The sequence below is a fragment of the Rhinolophus ferrumequinum genome, chromosome 24, assembly GCF_004115265.2.
Source record: "Rhinolophus ferrumequinum isolate MPI-CBG mRhiFer1 chromosome 24, mRhiFer1_v1.p, whole genome shotgun sequence".
Lineage (NCBI taxonomy): Eukaryota > Metazoa > Chordata > Mammalia > Chiroptera > Rhinolophidae > Rhinolophus > Rhinolophus ferrumequinum.
This window is the reverse complement of record NC_046307.1, coordinates 23,567,136-23,583,106: the sequence shown is the minus strand read 5'-3', so window position 1 is coordinate 23,583,106 and position 15,971 is coordinate 23,567,136. Positions and strand designations below refer to the sequence as shown.

The 15,971-nt window shown below is 47.6% G+C and overlaps 1 protein-coding gene across 2 annotated transcripts in view; it reads left to right on the top strand.

Moving 5' to 3' along the window:
- The window catches only part of GLRA1 (glycine receptor alpha 1), a 72,559-nt gene that overhangs the window by 44,597 nt on the left and 11,991 nt on the right, over window positions 1-15,971 (top strand). For both annotated transcript variants that reach the window (XM_033096431.1, XM_033096430.1), the window contains exons 4-7: window positions 6,682-6,905; window positions 10,116-10,198; window positions 11,362-11,499; window positions 14,033-14,247. In XM_033096431.1, coding sequence (XP_032952322.1) covers window positions 6,682-6,905; window positions 10,116-10,198; window positions 11,362-11,499; window positions 14,033-14,247 — 660 coding nt within the window. The remainder of the gene's footprint in view (window positions 1-6,681; window positions 6,906-10,115; window positions 10,199-11,361; window positions 11,500-14,032; window positions 14,248-15,971) is intronic.

Sequence of the window (15,971 nt, the reverse complement as noted above, 5' to 3'; positions counted from 1 at the left end):
AACTGTAAAATAGGAATGATAATAGAACCTACATCACAGGAGTATTGAGAAGATAAAATAAGACACATAAAGCTCTTAGCATCATTCCTTGCATGTGGTAAAGCCTCAATCTCTTAGTATTATTTGCATTATTATCCGTTCTGGATCTACCAGTAACTAATGATGGGAACTTGAACTTTCAGGGCTTTAGTTTCCACATCTGTCCAATGGGGATAAGAATCTTTTCTTCCATGCCAAACCTCATAGAACAAAATCAACGTGACGGTGCTTTGAAAAGTAAAAAGCAGCAAATAAGTATAAGACAGTATTAATAAAAGGGGCCAATACAGTGTACTGCTTAAAAGCACAGGACTTTGGAGTCAGCCCGCTGTGGATTCGAGCCTCAGCTGTCACTAACTTTAAACAAAGCACTAAATAGCTCAAGGCCTCCGTTTATTGGTAAAATGGCGTCGCTGTGAGGATCTAGAGAGGGTTCATTAAAGTTCTTAGCACAGTTCCTGGCACTCAGTCCAGATTTCGTAAACTCTACATGTGCCGATGAGCTAGGTCTACACTCTCGCAGGGCTGAGGAGATGGGGCTGACTCGTCTCACGTTTGGAGGCAACGTCTATGACTCTGGTTCCACCGTGCTTCTCAGAGTTCTGGGAAGAAGGGCAGCAGGTGGGAGAGGAAGCAGCAGCTCATAAACCAAGCCTGGGCGTCCTCCACTCTGAACGCCCCCATGGCCTCTGGCTTTCAGCAGACTGGTCCAGTCCTCCGGCGTCTTCATCCCAAATCCTGTGAGAGCCGAGTCTCGGTTAGAGCTTCTCCAAGGAGAGCTGAGCCCACCCAATGGCAGATTCCCTTGGTTCTCCTCTTCTTGCCCTTACAGGTGTAGGAGTGGACAGGAGAAGAAGTGGGATAGGGGCCCAGATTTCTGTATGCAAGCCCCACCTTAGCCACTGACTTGCTGTGTGGCCCAGGGAAAGTCCCTTTCCCTCGCAGGGCCATGGGTAAAATGAAGGAGTTGAGACAGAAGTCTCCACAGGTTGTTTCTTGCTGTGATGATGGCAATGATGAAGATGATGGTGAGGACGAAGGCCTACGGTTCTGTCATCCAGCCCACACTCCATCCCTATTATGTGTTAGCCCCTCCTTGTCTCTCAGTTGGACCATCACAACAGCCTCTGAACAGGTCTCCCCGTGTGTCTATTCTCATGTCCAACATTTCATGGGCATTCCCACCGTGCTGCTCTCATTGAAGACAAACTGGGATACTGCTCCTCTGTGTAAGACTTTGGTGGTGCCAAACGCTACAGAATGAAATCCTGCAGTTTGGCGGTTCAGGATATCCTGTCTCAATTCCATTTTACAGCCTTGTCACAGCAGCATGGTTGAGAGTATGAACGTTATATAGTCAGACAAACCATATTCGAATTCCAACCCCACTGTTCACTGTGAATTTGGACCAATTACTTAACCTCCCTGAATCTCCTTCACCTATAAAATGAGGCTGAAAATACCTAAGTCATAGGACTGTTTTAAAAATAAAATGAGCTGACGCGTGTGGCTTGCTTAGCACAATGCCTGGTACAGGGTAGACCTTCAATAAGGAGGACCTTTTGTTACTTACATTGCTAGTGGTTGAGCTAAACTGAACTGTTTGAATGCCCCACCTGCACACCTTTGCTTGTGCTGTTCCTTCTACGCGATGCTCCTCTGACTTCCAGCTGCACACATCCTGACCCTAAATACACCGACATCGCACCCCTACTCTGCATACCCTGTCCTGCCCTACGCCTGTGCCTCTCCTCTGACTTCTCCCTCATACATCACTGACCTCCTTCCCTGCTGAAACCAAATACTGTCCACATCTCAAAACAATACCAGACCTAGAGAAGCTAACTACAGGAGGATGGACCAAACTGACTGGGGCAGTTTCAAATGCCACTTTCTCTCCAACAGCTTTTCCAGGTTCACTCAACCTGGCTGGAAGTAATCCCGGGGACTTGAGAGCAATACCTAACAGCTGTTTGTTAGCGCCTCTTCTGGCCCTCTTCACCTTCAGGGTTGTACGGTGGATATTCGTGTCCACGTCTTGCCTTACCTGCTGGGTACTTTGAGCTCTGCGAGAGTAGAAACCAAGATCCATGCCTCCACCTTCACTATACTCCCACTGCGCCTAATAAATGTTTAGAGTTGAATCGCGCTTGGAGAAGAGACTTCCCTGGGAGAGGTGGAATGCCGGGACTTAGGTGCTCTGTCCACCCTCTGGACGATGTCCCTTCGTGCTGCCTGCGGTAGGCACACGTCTTGCCCTCCCACATCCCTTTCGCACAAACACACTCACCGAGCTCTTCGCTCTTTCCTACTAAACACCACATGCTTCCTATTTCAGCACAATACAAAGTTTAGAGGCGTTTACTGGGAGGGCTTAGCATCTGAAATGAGACACAATGGGGGTGGGATGGGGGAAACCCCAACTGCAGGTGGCACACGGGAACCCCCAATCAATATTTGTTGAATGACAAAATGAGTGATTGAATGAATGAATGAGTTAATGCGCTACCTTGGTCTTACAAGCATGGCAGTTACCCAGTTTCCAGAAGAAATCAGATGATTAGGGAATCTCAGAGGCAAGATAGGCGAGTTGATGCTTAAGACTGGAGAGCTAGAGTTCTGGAAATCCCTCCTGCCTGGGCTGAGACAGCCCTCCCTTGAGAGTTTGAGACCTAGAAACCAACTCCAGGAGCCAGAACTTAAGGTCCTAGGGTGGAGAATTCAAATGTTGCTCCCCCACCCCACCGCACCCCTCAAAAAACCAAAGAAACAAATGTCGCTCCCCCAGCTCCTGAACCCTGAACATTTCCAGCACTGACCAACGTGAGGACAGGGTTAAGTAAGCGAAACAGCATTTGGCTTTCAGCCTTCACACCAATTACACTGACCGCTCCCGAGCTGCATTCCCCCCGCTGCTTCCCAACCAGGGAGGAGGGGAAATCAGTGGCAGCAACTTGTTTGGGCGGCAGCTGCTGCGCTGAGCAGTGGGGCTGCCGAGAGGAGTTCGGCTGCCCAAGGACACTGAGATACTTTCCCCAGGTCCCACTTGCCATTCATCATGTCATAAGGGGACCCTACAGTTTTTGTTTTTCTTCTTTTAGGAGATGTGCTGTTTTGTTTGTTTGTTTGTTTTTTACAACCAACATGCATTACTTCTGTAATAAAATATATATATATATATATTTTTTTTTTTAAATATCAGTAATAAAATACAAACGTAATAATGTCCTTCCCTCGTGCAAATGCTTCGAAGGCTCCACCTTGCTCCCAGGATGAGTCCCAGTTCCACAGGACAGCTTGCAAGGCCGTGCGTGCTCCCTCCCAATCCTCCCCTTACTCGTTTACTTGTGTTCTTTCCAAAGTGCTTTGTCCCTAGGCCTTCACATATGCAGTTCCCACTGCCCAGAATGCTTTTCCTCCCGGGCTCAATCACATTGGGTCTCATCTTAAATATCAATCTTCCCGGAAACTTCCCTGACCACCCCCCACCCCACCCCAAGCCTGTTTCATATCTCCCTAACACCCTGCTCTCAATCCCTACCAGGCCCTACCTCAGTATGGCGTAAACATTACACCGTAGGCTCTGTGACTGCATACACACGTCTTGTTCTCAGCATATTCTCCAGGGCCTACAACAGTGCCTGGCACTCACTAGAAGCTCCATTAAATTGCTGTTGAAAAAGTAAAACTAATAACAGTTAATGTAGTATTAGATCTGGAAGGATTCTTAGAGACCATTTAGCTTAACTCCTTCTTTGAACTGTGAGGCCCAGAGAAGAAAATCAGGTTCTAATCCCAAGTCCTTTAGTGAATTACAATGTGACCTTAGAAAAGGCCTCCCCTCTCTGAGTCTCAGTCTCTCCAGCTATAAAATGACGAAAGCTCCACCTGCTCCAACTTTTTCTGGCTTTGCCCCTCCCCTGCTCCTCCTCCTGGGTATTGGGTAGCTCTTGGGTGCATGGACTGGGTGAGAAGGTAGGATGGTGCAGGAGAAATATAAACTCAAGTTCATCCTCTCAAATTTTTGCCAACCAAGTTGAGGAGATAAGACACACACAGTGAAGAAGTGTTAAATTAAATGTTTCTGGTGATTCCATTTTGCTAGGAGATCGGAAAAGGAAGAGATCAGGCAGGGAAGCCTGAGAGCATCAAGTCTCCTGCAGGAGATACGGCTTAAGCTGAGCAGGTGGAATTTACCTAGGCTGTGAGGGTGACAGAAGAGTATCCTGGGCGCAGGACGGACTGTCCACGCCCATGGGACTTGCTCACTGAGGGCTGGGCAGATGTGGATTCAGACCCCAGCTCTGCTGCTCACCAGCTCTGGGCCTTGGACAAGTTTCTTAACCCTTCCAAATCTCAGTTTCCTTACCCTTACTATGGGAATCTGAATGTTTAGTTTGCAGGGGTTTTGTGAGGATTAAATGTCCTCATATGTGACAGTATCTAGAAGAGCACCTGGTGTCTAACAGACCATTTTAAGAAATGCCACTTCCTTTCCTTCCTTCCAGCCACATAAACAGGCTTGACATGTCAACGGCAAGAACATTAAAAGTGCAGCTGGGATTTGGGGACTGAAAGCCTTTTTTACCCAACCATTCATAGCGTGTTTACTCTGCCATGACTTGCCCGGTGCCTCAACACACACACACACACACACACACACACACACACACACACACACACACACATTTCATATAAAATCTAAGGCAGAAAGAGCCGTTTCTAAAGCCTTGATCCGATGGGGCCAGCCTGGGAGCTGTCCAACATTGTCAGCAAAAAAAAACACAAAGAATCAACATCCAGGTCTGGCCTGAATCCCTCCCTCCACCATGGGACTTACAAGATAAGACATAAGGTTAGGAGACCAAATGTCATTTTTCTATGGGGTTGGAGGGAGAGGCTTCAATTAAATTATAAAACATTTCTATAAAATACCTTGGAACATTTATGAAGCTACTGATACTTTTCGTAGGCAAACAGAATGAGGCATGTGCTGTGGGAGGAACCGACAGGGGTGAGGGTGAGGGTGGGGAGAAGGATGGTTGGTTTTAGTTTACCCCTGCTGATGGCAGACTAAGACTGATTAGGATGTAGAAGCAGCACCCCAAAGGAAATACAGCATGATCTCATTTATCTGGCACCCTCAGGAGAGAGCGGCAGCAGGTGCTTGTGAATGGACATTATTTCTTCAAGGAGAGCATTCAGGTCGGTCTTGAACAGAGGTTATTCATCTTGTAGGACCATAAACCCTCCCGGTAATCCAACAAAGAGAACTGTGCTCTTGTTCCTGGGAAAACACAGATACATCCTGAATTCTACTTACAGTATCATAAGATTTAGGGACCCCAGGTTTGCAATGCCTCTCTAAAAAAATGTAAAACTTTTCTTCATGCAGCTATTTCTTAACTTCAGTACCCAGTTTCCTGCCCTGGAGACCTATCCGGACCACTAATTGTTTCTCAGGTTGTGAATGGGAACTAAATGGACTCTTTCAGTTCCTCCAGGACCAGTTGAACAAACCCTCACTTGAAGTCAGGACTCTTGGGTTCCAGAATCAGCTCTGCTCTGCTTTTTCAGAGTGACACTGGGCCAATATCAATTCTCTTTGAACTTCAGTTTCTCCAACTAGAAAAAAGGCCTGGGGGGGAGGGGTAGAGTTTTGACTGCGATAGCAATTCCTAACCTATGTTCTGTAGAAGAGACGCCTCAAGCACACAGTAAAAGTTCTATGGCCAAAATAAATCAGGGAAGTGTTGCATACTCTATTGCCCTGTTGGAGACACACAGAATTCATTAGTCTATAGTAAGGTCTCTGAGAAGTCCTGCAATAAAGAAATCTGTTGTGTTTGGTTTAGTCAAGTGTTTCCCGAATTGGTTTGATCTGTGAATTTTCTCCAGTGGGGTAACTACCCTGCAGTCCCATCAGAGAAGCACTGGACTTAGCGCTGAGTTTAGAAGCCAGGAAGACCTAACGACATCCATCAATCCTTCCCAAACAAAGCAACGCATGCTATAGAAGGTTACCGAAAGGTGGTATTAAAACCCAGTGGTGGGAACCCTAGGACCCGCAGGAACACTATACAGTTTTTCTACCCACCCTCCCTTCACTGCTTCAGAATTAATTGTTCTCTTTAGGCAGAACAGTTTGAATGCCCAGGCATCAGCTTTAAGTCTTTCCTTTTATCCCTTCAATCTGTCTAGAATAGTGACTCTCAAACCTGCGTGTGTGTGAAAATTACTGCACTGATGGGGTTGACGATACAAGGGGGATTTCACCTCTATCTGTAATGTATTATTTCTCTTACCTAAAAAACCATATTAACAGGATGAAAACCGGTGTTTATTACGTCATCCTGAACTTCGTTTTTTAAGTTTCTCGAAAGAAAGAATAGCGTTTAAATAATCTCAGTCCAGAGTTGAATGTACTTAAAGGGGCAGGTCGAGAATGTCCAAGGATACCTGATCCTCCCACAGCACACGGCCTCATCCAGGTTTTTGCCTGGGGCACAGACTCCTTGCCTCGCTCCCACATAAGGGGCAACCACACTGTAGTGCCGTCCTCCGGAGGAGTTTTGGGGAGCACAGGCTGAAAGCACTGGGCCTTCCGAGCGCTGACCCCACCTCCTTGTCTCCCGGCTGTAGGACTATAGGGTCAACATCTTCCTGCGGCAGCAGTGGAACGACCCCCGGCTGGCCTACAACGAGTACCCGGATGACTCTCTGGACCTGGACCCGTCCATGTTGGATTCCATCTGGAAACCTGACCTGTTCTTTGCCAACGAGAAGGGGGCCCACTTCCATGAGATCACCACAGACAACAAACTGCTGAGGATCTCCCGGAACGGGAACGTCCTCTACAGCATCAGGTGGGTTCCATACAGCTCCATCCCCGCCATCCTCAGACAGTGCCTTGCCCCGTTGCCTTCTGGGAGCAGACTCGAAGACGAAGGTCAAACAGAGGTGAACAGGCCCTGGCAACACCACACCTTTGCCAAATAGGCAGAACCAGCTCTGTTACTTACACTCAGTAAGTAATAAAATACCACAAGTAGTCCTAGGAGCAAGTGCTTCCTGCAAACCAGGGAGCTCAAGGAAGCATCCGGAAGTTAGGCCCCTAAGCTTACTCAGAATTTCAGTCAAACACGATGGAAAAGGAGTGTTCACAGTCAATAGCCAGAGCGTTGGCTACACAATATGAATGAGTTCTCAGATCCACTGTACAGCCTGGTGATGACAGTCACCAGCACTGTATTGTGCATCTCGGCGTTTATTTAGAGGGTTGGCCTCGTTAAATGTTCTTATCACAATGAAAATATATCCCCCCAAAAAAATATATATATACATATATATAAGACCCAGTATGTTATATTATTATATTATATTATATTATATTATATTATATTATATTATATAAGACCCGGTCTTATAGTAAAATAAGACCGGGTCTTATATTAATTTTTGCTCCAGAAAATGCATTAGAAAATGATGGTCCAACTAGGTCTTATTTTCAGAGAAACACAGTGCATACAAATATATACGTGTGTGTATATGTATATAATTATACACACACATATATATACATGTGTGTGTGTGTATATATATATATATATATATAGAGAGAGAGAGAGAGAGAGAGAGAGAGAGGCTTCTCAATTGAAAATTCAGTCTCTGCCCATATAGTATATTATACATATTATATTATTATTATATATACTGTATATATATTATATTCTATATACCATATACGTGTGTGTGTGTGTGTATATATATATACACATACATACATATCAGGAGCAAAGGCACAGAACCTGACAGATGCCAGCAACTGCCGTGTAAATGAAGGGCTTGCCAGGTGGATGGAGCCGCTCACACGTATGCGTCAGAGGGGCTGCATCCCTCTAGAAACGCTTTCAGTCCTCCATACCTTGCACTGAGTCTAGGAAGCCAGGACCCTGTTCCCCAGCTGGGGTGCGTCATGCAGTTAGGGGCAAACTTTCAGGGTCTCTGCCACCTCTCCACACTCAATTCCCAGTCTCCTCCCCCAGGGCCTGGAGAAAGTGAGCAATGTCCACATCATTCTTACATCCATACCGTCCACTGAGAATGTACTTACTAGGCTGGGTGCGCTATATATATAATGTCTTATCCTCCTAACAACCCCATGAAGTAGGCTTTATTCTGCCCATTTTACAGATTAGACAAATGAGGATCTGAACGTTTATGTAAATTACCAAAGTTCCCACAGCTACTTACTAGCAGAACCTAGATTCCAGTGTGAATCTGACGCCCACTCAGAACCTAGAAGTACAGGATGTGGCACTCAATAGGCACTCAAATATTTGATGAATGAAGACATTTTTGTTTGAAAGAGCTTAAAGGGAGCATGGATCTTAAATGAATTCCTCTCCCTCTCTAGTTCTTCAGGGGAATACATCTATTTCTTTCCATTGGGAAATGAGCTTTAAATGTCCAGGCCCATAGGAAAAGCAGCACAAGTCCTGATCCTCAGATGTGACTGAATTCAAAGTCCCTCCTGAGAGCAGGCAGGGTGGGAGAGGGGACATAGAATATCAGCAGGGAAAGTAGGCAGCAAGAGGGGCAGGCTGGAGGGAACCAGAGGCAGATGTGGCCTTCCTCACTGGGAGCTCACCCCACTCACGGCACGTCCAGAGTGGAAGGCTTAGGAAATGGCCACCAGGGCCCTGGCTGGCTGGCTGGCTGGCAGGGAGGGACGGGTCACCCTGCTTGGATTTTGCTGCTGCCAGGCTAGTTTCATGTCTCTGGGAAGCTAAGGCCCAGTACAGCATGACAGGACAAATCAGCAGAAAGTGATATTCCCAAGGTCATTCAACTTCAGGAAATTAACCCAGTGTGACAGCTGTCCCACTTTGGAGCTTTTATCTTCAGAAGTCAACTGCATTCACTTTCCCCATCCTTCTCCCACTCCCTCCTTTTTCTCTTCCGCCCCTCCCTCTCCCTTGCCTTTTCCCCCTCTCTTGCTTCCATTCTGTACCTAAAGGGACCCACACCTGGAGCCACGGGTGTGAGCTGGAGGGAGGAAGTTCACACAGGGCTTTGTGCCTCAACATGGGCAGCCAAGATGCCAGCAGCTAGCTAGGTGCCACTAGACCACCACAGTTTGATGGATTTCAGGATAGCAGTGCTGGAAAACCTGCCAGCCAACACATGAGTTCAGAATCCCAAGGCTAGGAGACACAGTTTTAAATCCTGCCTGAGCCATCAGCTTGCTGTGTGACCTTACACGAGTCCCTATCCATCCTTCTCTGCACCTCAGTTTTCTCACCGGTCCAGTGAGGGAGTTGGTCTGATGATCTAAGGCTCTGAGAGTCTTTCTTCTCCGTTCCCTGCAGCAGGTGCTCAGAGGTTGGCAAAGCCTTTCAAGCTGAAGCCTTATATCCCAGCTGGAGCTGCAGACCTCGGATTCTGTTAAGGGACTTCCTCAGTTCATAGGCTGCAGCCTCTGCAAGGGTTGAACAACCCAAAATAAACAGCTAGTCCAGAAGCCTGGCGTGCCCGCCATTTCCCAGCTGACGCCAGATTGAGCCCACAGATGTGAGCCAGCTGTGTTTGGACACCCAGAAGGCGGGAGACCTTTGGAAATAACCTTTCATGAGCCTAGGGTGTGAAGGGAGGCAGCCAAGAACCACATACAGCACCTGCTGCGGGTGCACCTGGGGCTGCCTGACCCCTGGGGCTGCTCAACTGAAAATTCAGTCTCTGCCCCTAACCTGAGGGCTCTGGAGAAGGGTGGGGATGCGGGGCAACCCCTGGCCATCAGGCCTTTGAGCAACTTGCTAAAAGCAGGTCTGTAGAAGCCAGACAGAATCCAAAGAAATACAGGGGTTCCACTGGCTCTGTGTGACCTCAGGCGAGCTACCTTATCTCTCTGAGCCCCCATTTCCATATCTGAAGTGTGGAAATACACATATATTGGTTCACAAAACACTAATTCCCTGACCTTCTTGACCTCTCCTACATAACTGATTTCTGGGAGTAACTAGAACAGTTTCCCTGGTCTGTGGATCCAGCCTCATTCAACTCCCTTCTCTTCCCAGAATCACCCTGACACTGGCCTGCCCCATGGACTTGAAGAATTTCCCCATGGACGTCCAGACATGTATCATGCAACTCGAAAGCTGTGAGTCCCTTGCATGAGGCCTCTAGAAAGCACCAGACTCCCCTTTACCCATGGGACCGGCAGAAATTCCCACGTAGCTGCTCCTAACTACTGGGCCCCAAAACACCAGATGAGGGGCTTTGCTCCTAGACTATGCATTAGAAATATACCTCCCCTTCCATGGTCCACCTGAGATCCAGCTTTGGAGCCAGCAGTGTTCTCCAAAGAGGCTATCCCATGTCCTGGTGAACATGCTCTCCAGGAACAAAGGAGAAATAGCCGGAATAAGGCATGGTCCCTGAACTCACAGGGATGCTCACTCTAGCCGGGGAGATAGATGACGGGCTAACACTGGGCAGGAAGGAGTAAGTGTGTTGTTCCAAGTAGAAAACATGGTGGCCTCATGACAGAAAGAGTGCCTCCTTCTGACCGGGAAGGAGAGGAGGACTTGGAGAAGGCTTTGTGGGGGAGATCAGATGAACTAGGATTTTAAGAGATGGGATAGCTGACTTCTTTCATTACAAACACAGGCAGCAATCTGACTAATTTTTTTAAAAAGGAATTAAAGGAAGGACATAGAGGTCCCTCTTGAACTTGAAGGAGCTGCTAAAAGGACAGGAACCAGGGCAGAGCAGTTAGGCAGCAGGAACGGATGGACCATCCCTTTGGAGTGCCACCTCTGAAGGGAGTCAGTGCCAGCCAACTCTGAACCTTTTGTCACTCTGCTCAAGAGTCCAAGTCCTGAGGTAGACAGTCAGATTGGTCTAGCTGGGTCATCATCTCACACCTTGGCCCCCAGCGGATAGAACCACCACAATAGCGTACTGTAGAGTCATGCCCCAGGGGAAAGTGCGCTGTGAACAAAAGAGGAGCTTGCCGGGATGGTGTACCAGCACGAACAGCAGATGTCAAGTGAATCTGACCACGGGGGTAGGGATGGGGCAACAGGACAAGCTAAGATAGGATGCTGAGAGGGGTAGGAAGAGAGGTAGGAGGCTTGTGGGGTACATGTGAACAATTAAACCAGTTTTGTCCTCCTTTGTGGAAAGAAAAAAAACAACATCATGGCCTCATGAGTTCCATCAAGTGTCTGATGCCTCTCTGTCTCTAACCCTAACCAACCCGGACGTGCTTCAAATAAGTGCTTCTCGGTGGTGACTGCTCTTCTTCTCATCCCATCCCAGTTGGATACACCATGAATGACCTCATCTTTGAGTGGCAGGAGCAGGGAGCTGTGCAGGTAGCAGATGGACTCACTTTGCCCCAGTTTATCCTGAAGGAGGAGAAGGACTTGAGATACTGTACCAAGCATTACAACACAGGTAGGTTCAAGGGGTCCCTCCTCGGATCCCAACCCCCAGTCAAGGCCAGAGGTCACTTCAAACATTCATTCAACCATCGATTCCACAGATCTTACGAGGTATTCGTGATGGACACAGCTCCGTATTTATTACCTAGAGATTAAGAGAATGTCCTTTGAAACCAAAAAGTGGCTCTGACACTTTCTTCCTGTGAGTCCTGGGGCAAGGAACTTAAGCTAAGGCCACACCTCATTACAAGGGAAGCTGGGAGACAGTCTTTCCTCCAGGTAGCAGTATGCTTACCTCAAAATGGACCCTGTTCCCAAGGGAGAGCTGATATGTGGGGGAGGGTGGCATCTAGCAGTCTCTGTCACCCAGGAACTGGCATTTCTGATAGGACAAAGGCACAGAAAATGCTCACAACAGAGCTGAGCAGGAGGAAGCTGAGACGTGGCACTGCAGACTAGCGAACAGTGACGTTGGAAAACAGTGACATGGAAAAGGATCCACTAGCCTGAGCTCCAAGGGGGGAGTGGGGAAACCACCACTTTAGCTCAGCTCTCTACCCCTTGTGCCCAGCACAGCCTTTGTTTGAAGACTGAATACAGGAATGAGCTGGGGTCAGATCAAGCCTGGCTCTGCACACCATAGTTCAGGCTGTGGGGAGCTCATGGAAGCATGATGGAAGAAATTCAGTTAGTACATGTGCCAGCCAGAAGGCCGAGTAGGAGGCTGCTGTCTGAACCCAGCTGAGGAGAGCTGGTGACAGGGGCAGAGAGAGGAGGTAAAGGTGAAGAATGAGAGAAACCACCATGTGCTCTGGTGCAAGTAGCAAGCCCAGGGAAAGGGCAGGCAGCCTGGGCTCTGGTCTGTCTAGGACAGCTGCCCCTTTATGGGTGACTTGGGAGATGTGTCAGAACCTCCCAAGAAACTCTCTTCAGCCCTGGACAAGCTGAGACTCGGAGAGACAATGGCAGCCAAGAAGAGAGCAATAACTCTCATAAATCAAACAATCACAACTGACTTTCACATACCACAGCCTTTGACTGTTTACACAGCATTTTCCCATCATCATTTCATTTGCTGTCACTATTCACATGTAAGTGAGAGCTGAGTTCTGTGCGACACCATGTGGATACAAGGAGAAAAGCCTGACAAGGCCCTGCCCACATGGGGCTTGTGGTCCAGGGAGCTCTAGAAATCCACTGATAACTGTGCTTCAGTGGACAGGAGCAGAGACCATACTCCAGTTCCGGGGATACAAGGTGGGGAGGAGGCAAGCTGCCATGGTCTAGTGCAGAGGACAGAGATAATGAGAGATCGACTTGCCTACTCACCCACTGAATGCTGCCTTAAAGGCTCTGATGATCGTGTGAACAGAGCTGAAGGAACACAGGGAAAGAGATGCGTTCTGCTGGGGGAGACTTCACCTTTCAACTGCCAGGGATGAGAAGGAGGATTTCTTTGGCTGCTCATGAGGAGGAATGAGGGCATTCCAGGCAGAGGGATTAGTAGGATCAAGTGTAAAAGCATATTCAAGCCAGGGGATGGAGTGTAGGGGATCATGATAAGGGAAATGGAATAGAAAAACAGGCTAGAACTAAAGAATTTAAACTTTTCCTTCAGGTAATGGGAACCTTCTCGTATGAGGAGAGAAGGAAGGAAAGAAGGGGTTTACGAAGGGAAGTAACACGATCGAGTCATGTTTGGGGAAGAAAACTGGCAGAAGAATAGAGAATGGTCCACTTAGGCCCACTCTAAGGAACAAAATGTGATGATGAGGATTATGGCAACTGACGTTCCTGAGCACTAATGATGTGTGAGGACTGTGCTAAATTCTTCATAGGCACCATCTCATTCTATCATCACAGTAACCATGAGTAACCACGTGAGGTAGGTATCATCGTCATCATCATCGTTGTCATCACCATCATCACCATCACCATCACCATCATCATCGTCACCATCACCATCGTCATCACCATCATCATCATCACCATCGTCCTCATCACCATCACCATCATCATCATCATCACCATCATCACCATCATCGTCATCGTCATCATTGTCATCACCATCATCATGATCGTCATCACCATCATCACCGTCATCACCATCATCATCATCATCATAGTCGTCATCATCACCATCGTCATCATCGTCATCATCACCATCGTCATCATCATCATCATCACCATCATCATCACCATCATTACCATCATCATCATCATCGTCGTCGTCATCATCACCGTCATCATCGTCACCATCATCACCATCGTCATCACCATCATCACCATCGTCATCACCATCATCACCATCGTCATCACCACCATCATCATCATCGTCATCACGATCATTGTCATCATCATCGTCATCACCATCATTATCCCCAATGTACCCTAGACAAGAACACTGAGACACAGACAGACTCAAACACTTGCCTGAGGACACAGCTAGTAGGAGGCTGAACCAGGGCTCCAGCCAAGGCTGTTCTGACCTCAAAGCCCTGTTCCTATCCACTAGGCACCTCTGCCTTCTCACTATGATTTTTTAGGCAAATTCACCTGCATAGAGGCCCGGTTCCACCTGGAGCGACAGATGGGCTACTACCTGATCCAGATGTACATTCCCAGCCTGCTCATTGTCATCCTCTCGTGGATTTCCTTCTGGATCAACATGGATGCCGCACCAGCCCGTGTGGGCCTGGGCATCACCACCGTGCTCACCATGACCACCCAGAGCTCTGGCTCCCGAGCATCCCTGCCCAAGGTAAGTCCTACCACCCACTAGCACAGAACACCTGGACAGATAAGGAGGATATTCATCTCCCTTCCCTGCCTGAGAGAAGATGACCGTGAGGAATTAGTCACTGTTTCTCTACTGCATTTGGCAGGATCCAGCTTGCTGATCCATTAAACCTTTCCTCCAGATTTAACATTATGTTCAATACGGTTGCCAGACACCACATTTTGCTCCATTCGCTACCAACATTAGACACACATTTCATTTCATTTGCTATTAAAATTCAACTCTACCTCCTCCTCCATTCACTTTTAGTGCTTTAGTCCTTTCACCATTTATGGTAGATAGTTTGTGTTGGGAATCTCCAAGGCTACCCCCATGTTCGAAGATTTGATAGGACTCACAGACTCAGCATACAGTTGTACTGAGGCTAAGACTTCTTCCAGTGATGTATTCGGGATACACAGCTAGATAATAAGGGGACAGACACAGGCAGAGTCTGAAGGAATCCGTGGGCAGGCTTCCTGGCTCTCTCTCTCCTATGAGGGACCACACAGAGTGCCCTCTTAGCCCAGCAACAAAAAGGCAGCCACAAGTGTGAGATGTTTCTGCCCAGAGAGCAGGAAGAGAAATGTTTTGAGATTCATTTAAGATTCAGTACTGAAGGTTTGTAGTGGGTGCTGGTCCGGTAGGCACGCTCTGCCTAGCACATACTAAGATTCCAGACTCCCAGAAGGAAAGCTGATGTCAGCATAAACCATAGTGTTTGTACAGCAGTCTAGGCAGAGTGAGGCACCCTTATCACTTAGGGAAAGTGGGAACACTCCCCAAATCCAAGTTCCCAGATGTCAACCCGGGGCCAACAGTGCAAGCAAGTCCTTGGTAAGATAGCAGCCACACACCTGCTATGTTAACCCTTTTCTGCACATTCCTTAATCTGATCCTTACATTTCTAATGTCAAATGCCACATTCCGTCATGTTCCCTGTTAACTCTTGAACCATATGCTGCTCCATTCACTATTGACCCTACACACAACATGTCACTCCGTTCACTGTCAAAGCCAGATACACACGCTGCTCCATTCACTCTATGCTAGACACGACATTCTGTTCTATAGTCCAAGCCCCAGACGCACACAGCGTTCCACTTCATTCATTACGGACATCAGACACGGATTCTCCTCCAGTCACCCTCACAATAAATGCAACGTTCTGTCCCTTTCACTGTTAACACTAGACCTCACATTCTGCTACGTTGAACAGTAGACCTAATATTCTGCTTCACGTACTATTAATGCCAGACACCAGCCACACACTCCTGCACTGACCACACTCAGATCCAACATTCTGCCCCTTCACTGAGTGCTGGCTGCCTCAGTCTGCTGTGCTCTCTTCTAATGCTAGGCACTGCCTTTGCCTACGTTCCCTATGTCGTCTGAGACACACTCTGCTTTATTCACTCAACAGTAGAGGCAACATTCTGCTCTGGTGTTAGTGCCAACACCATCCTCTGCTCTACCCAACCTTATGCTGAATGTGCCATTTCCAATGAATGCCACACTTACCCTTCTGTTCTGATACAGAAAAGCTGAAATCATACACAGTGAACACCCAGGACCTTTCACCTAGATTCCACTTGTTGTCATTTTGCCAGGTTTATTTTGTCTGTCTATATAGGTAGGTAGGTAGGTAGGTAGGTAGGTAAGTAAGTAGGTAGGTAGATAGATTGATGCCATTTTTGCTCAAGCAT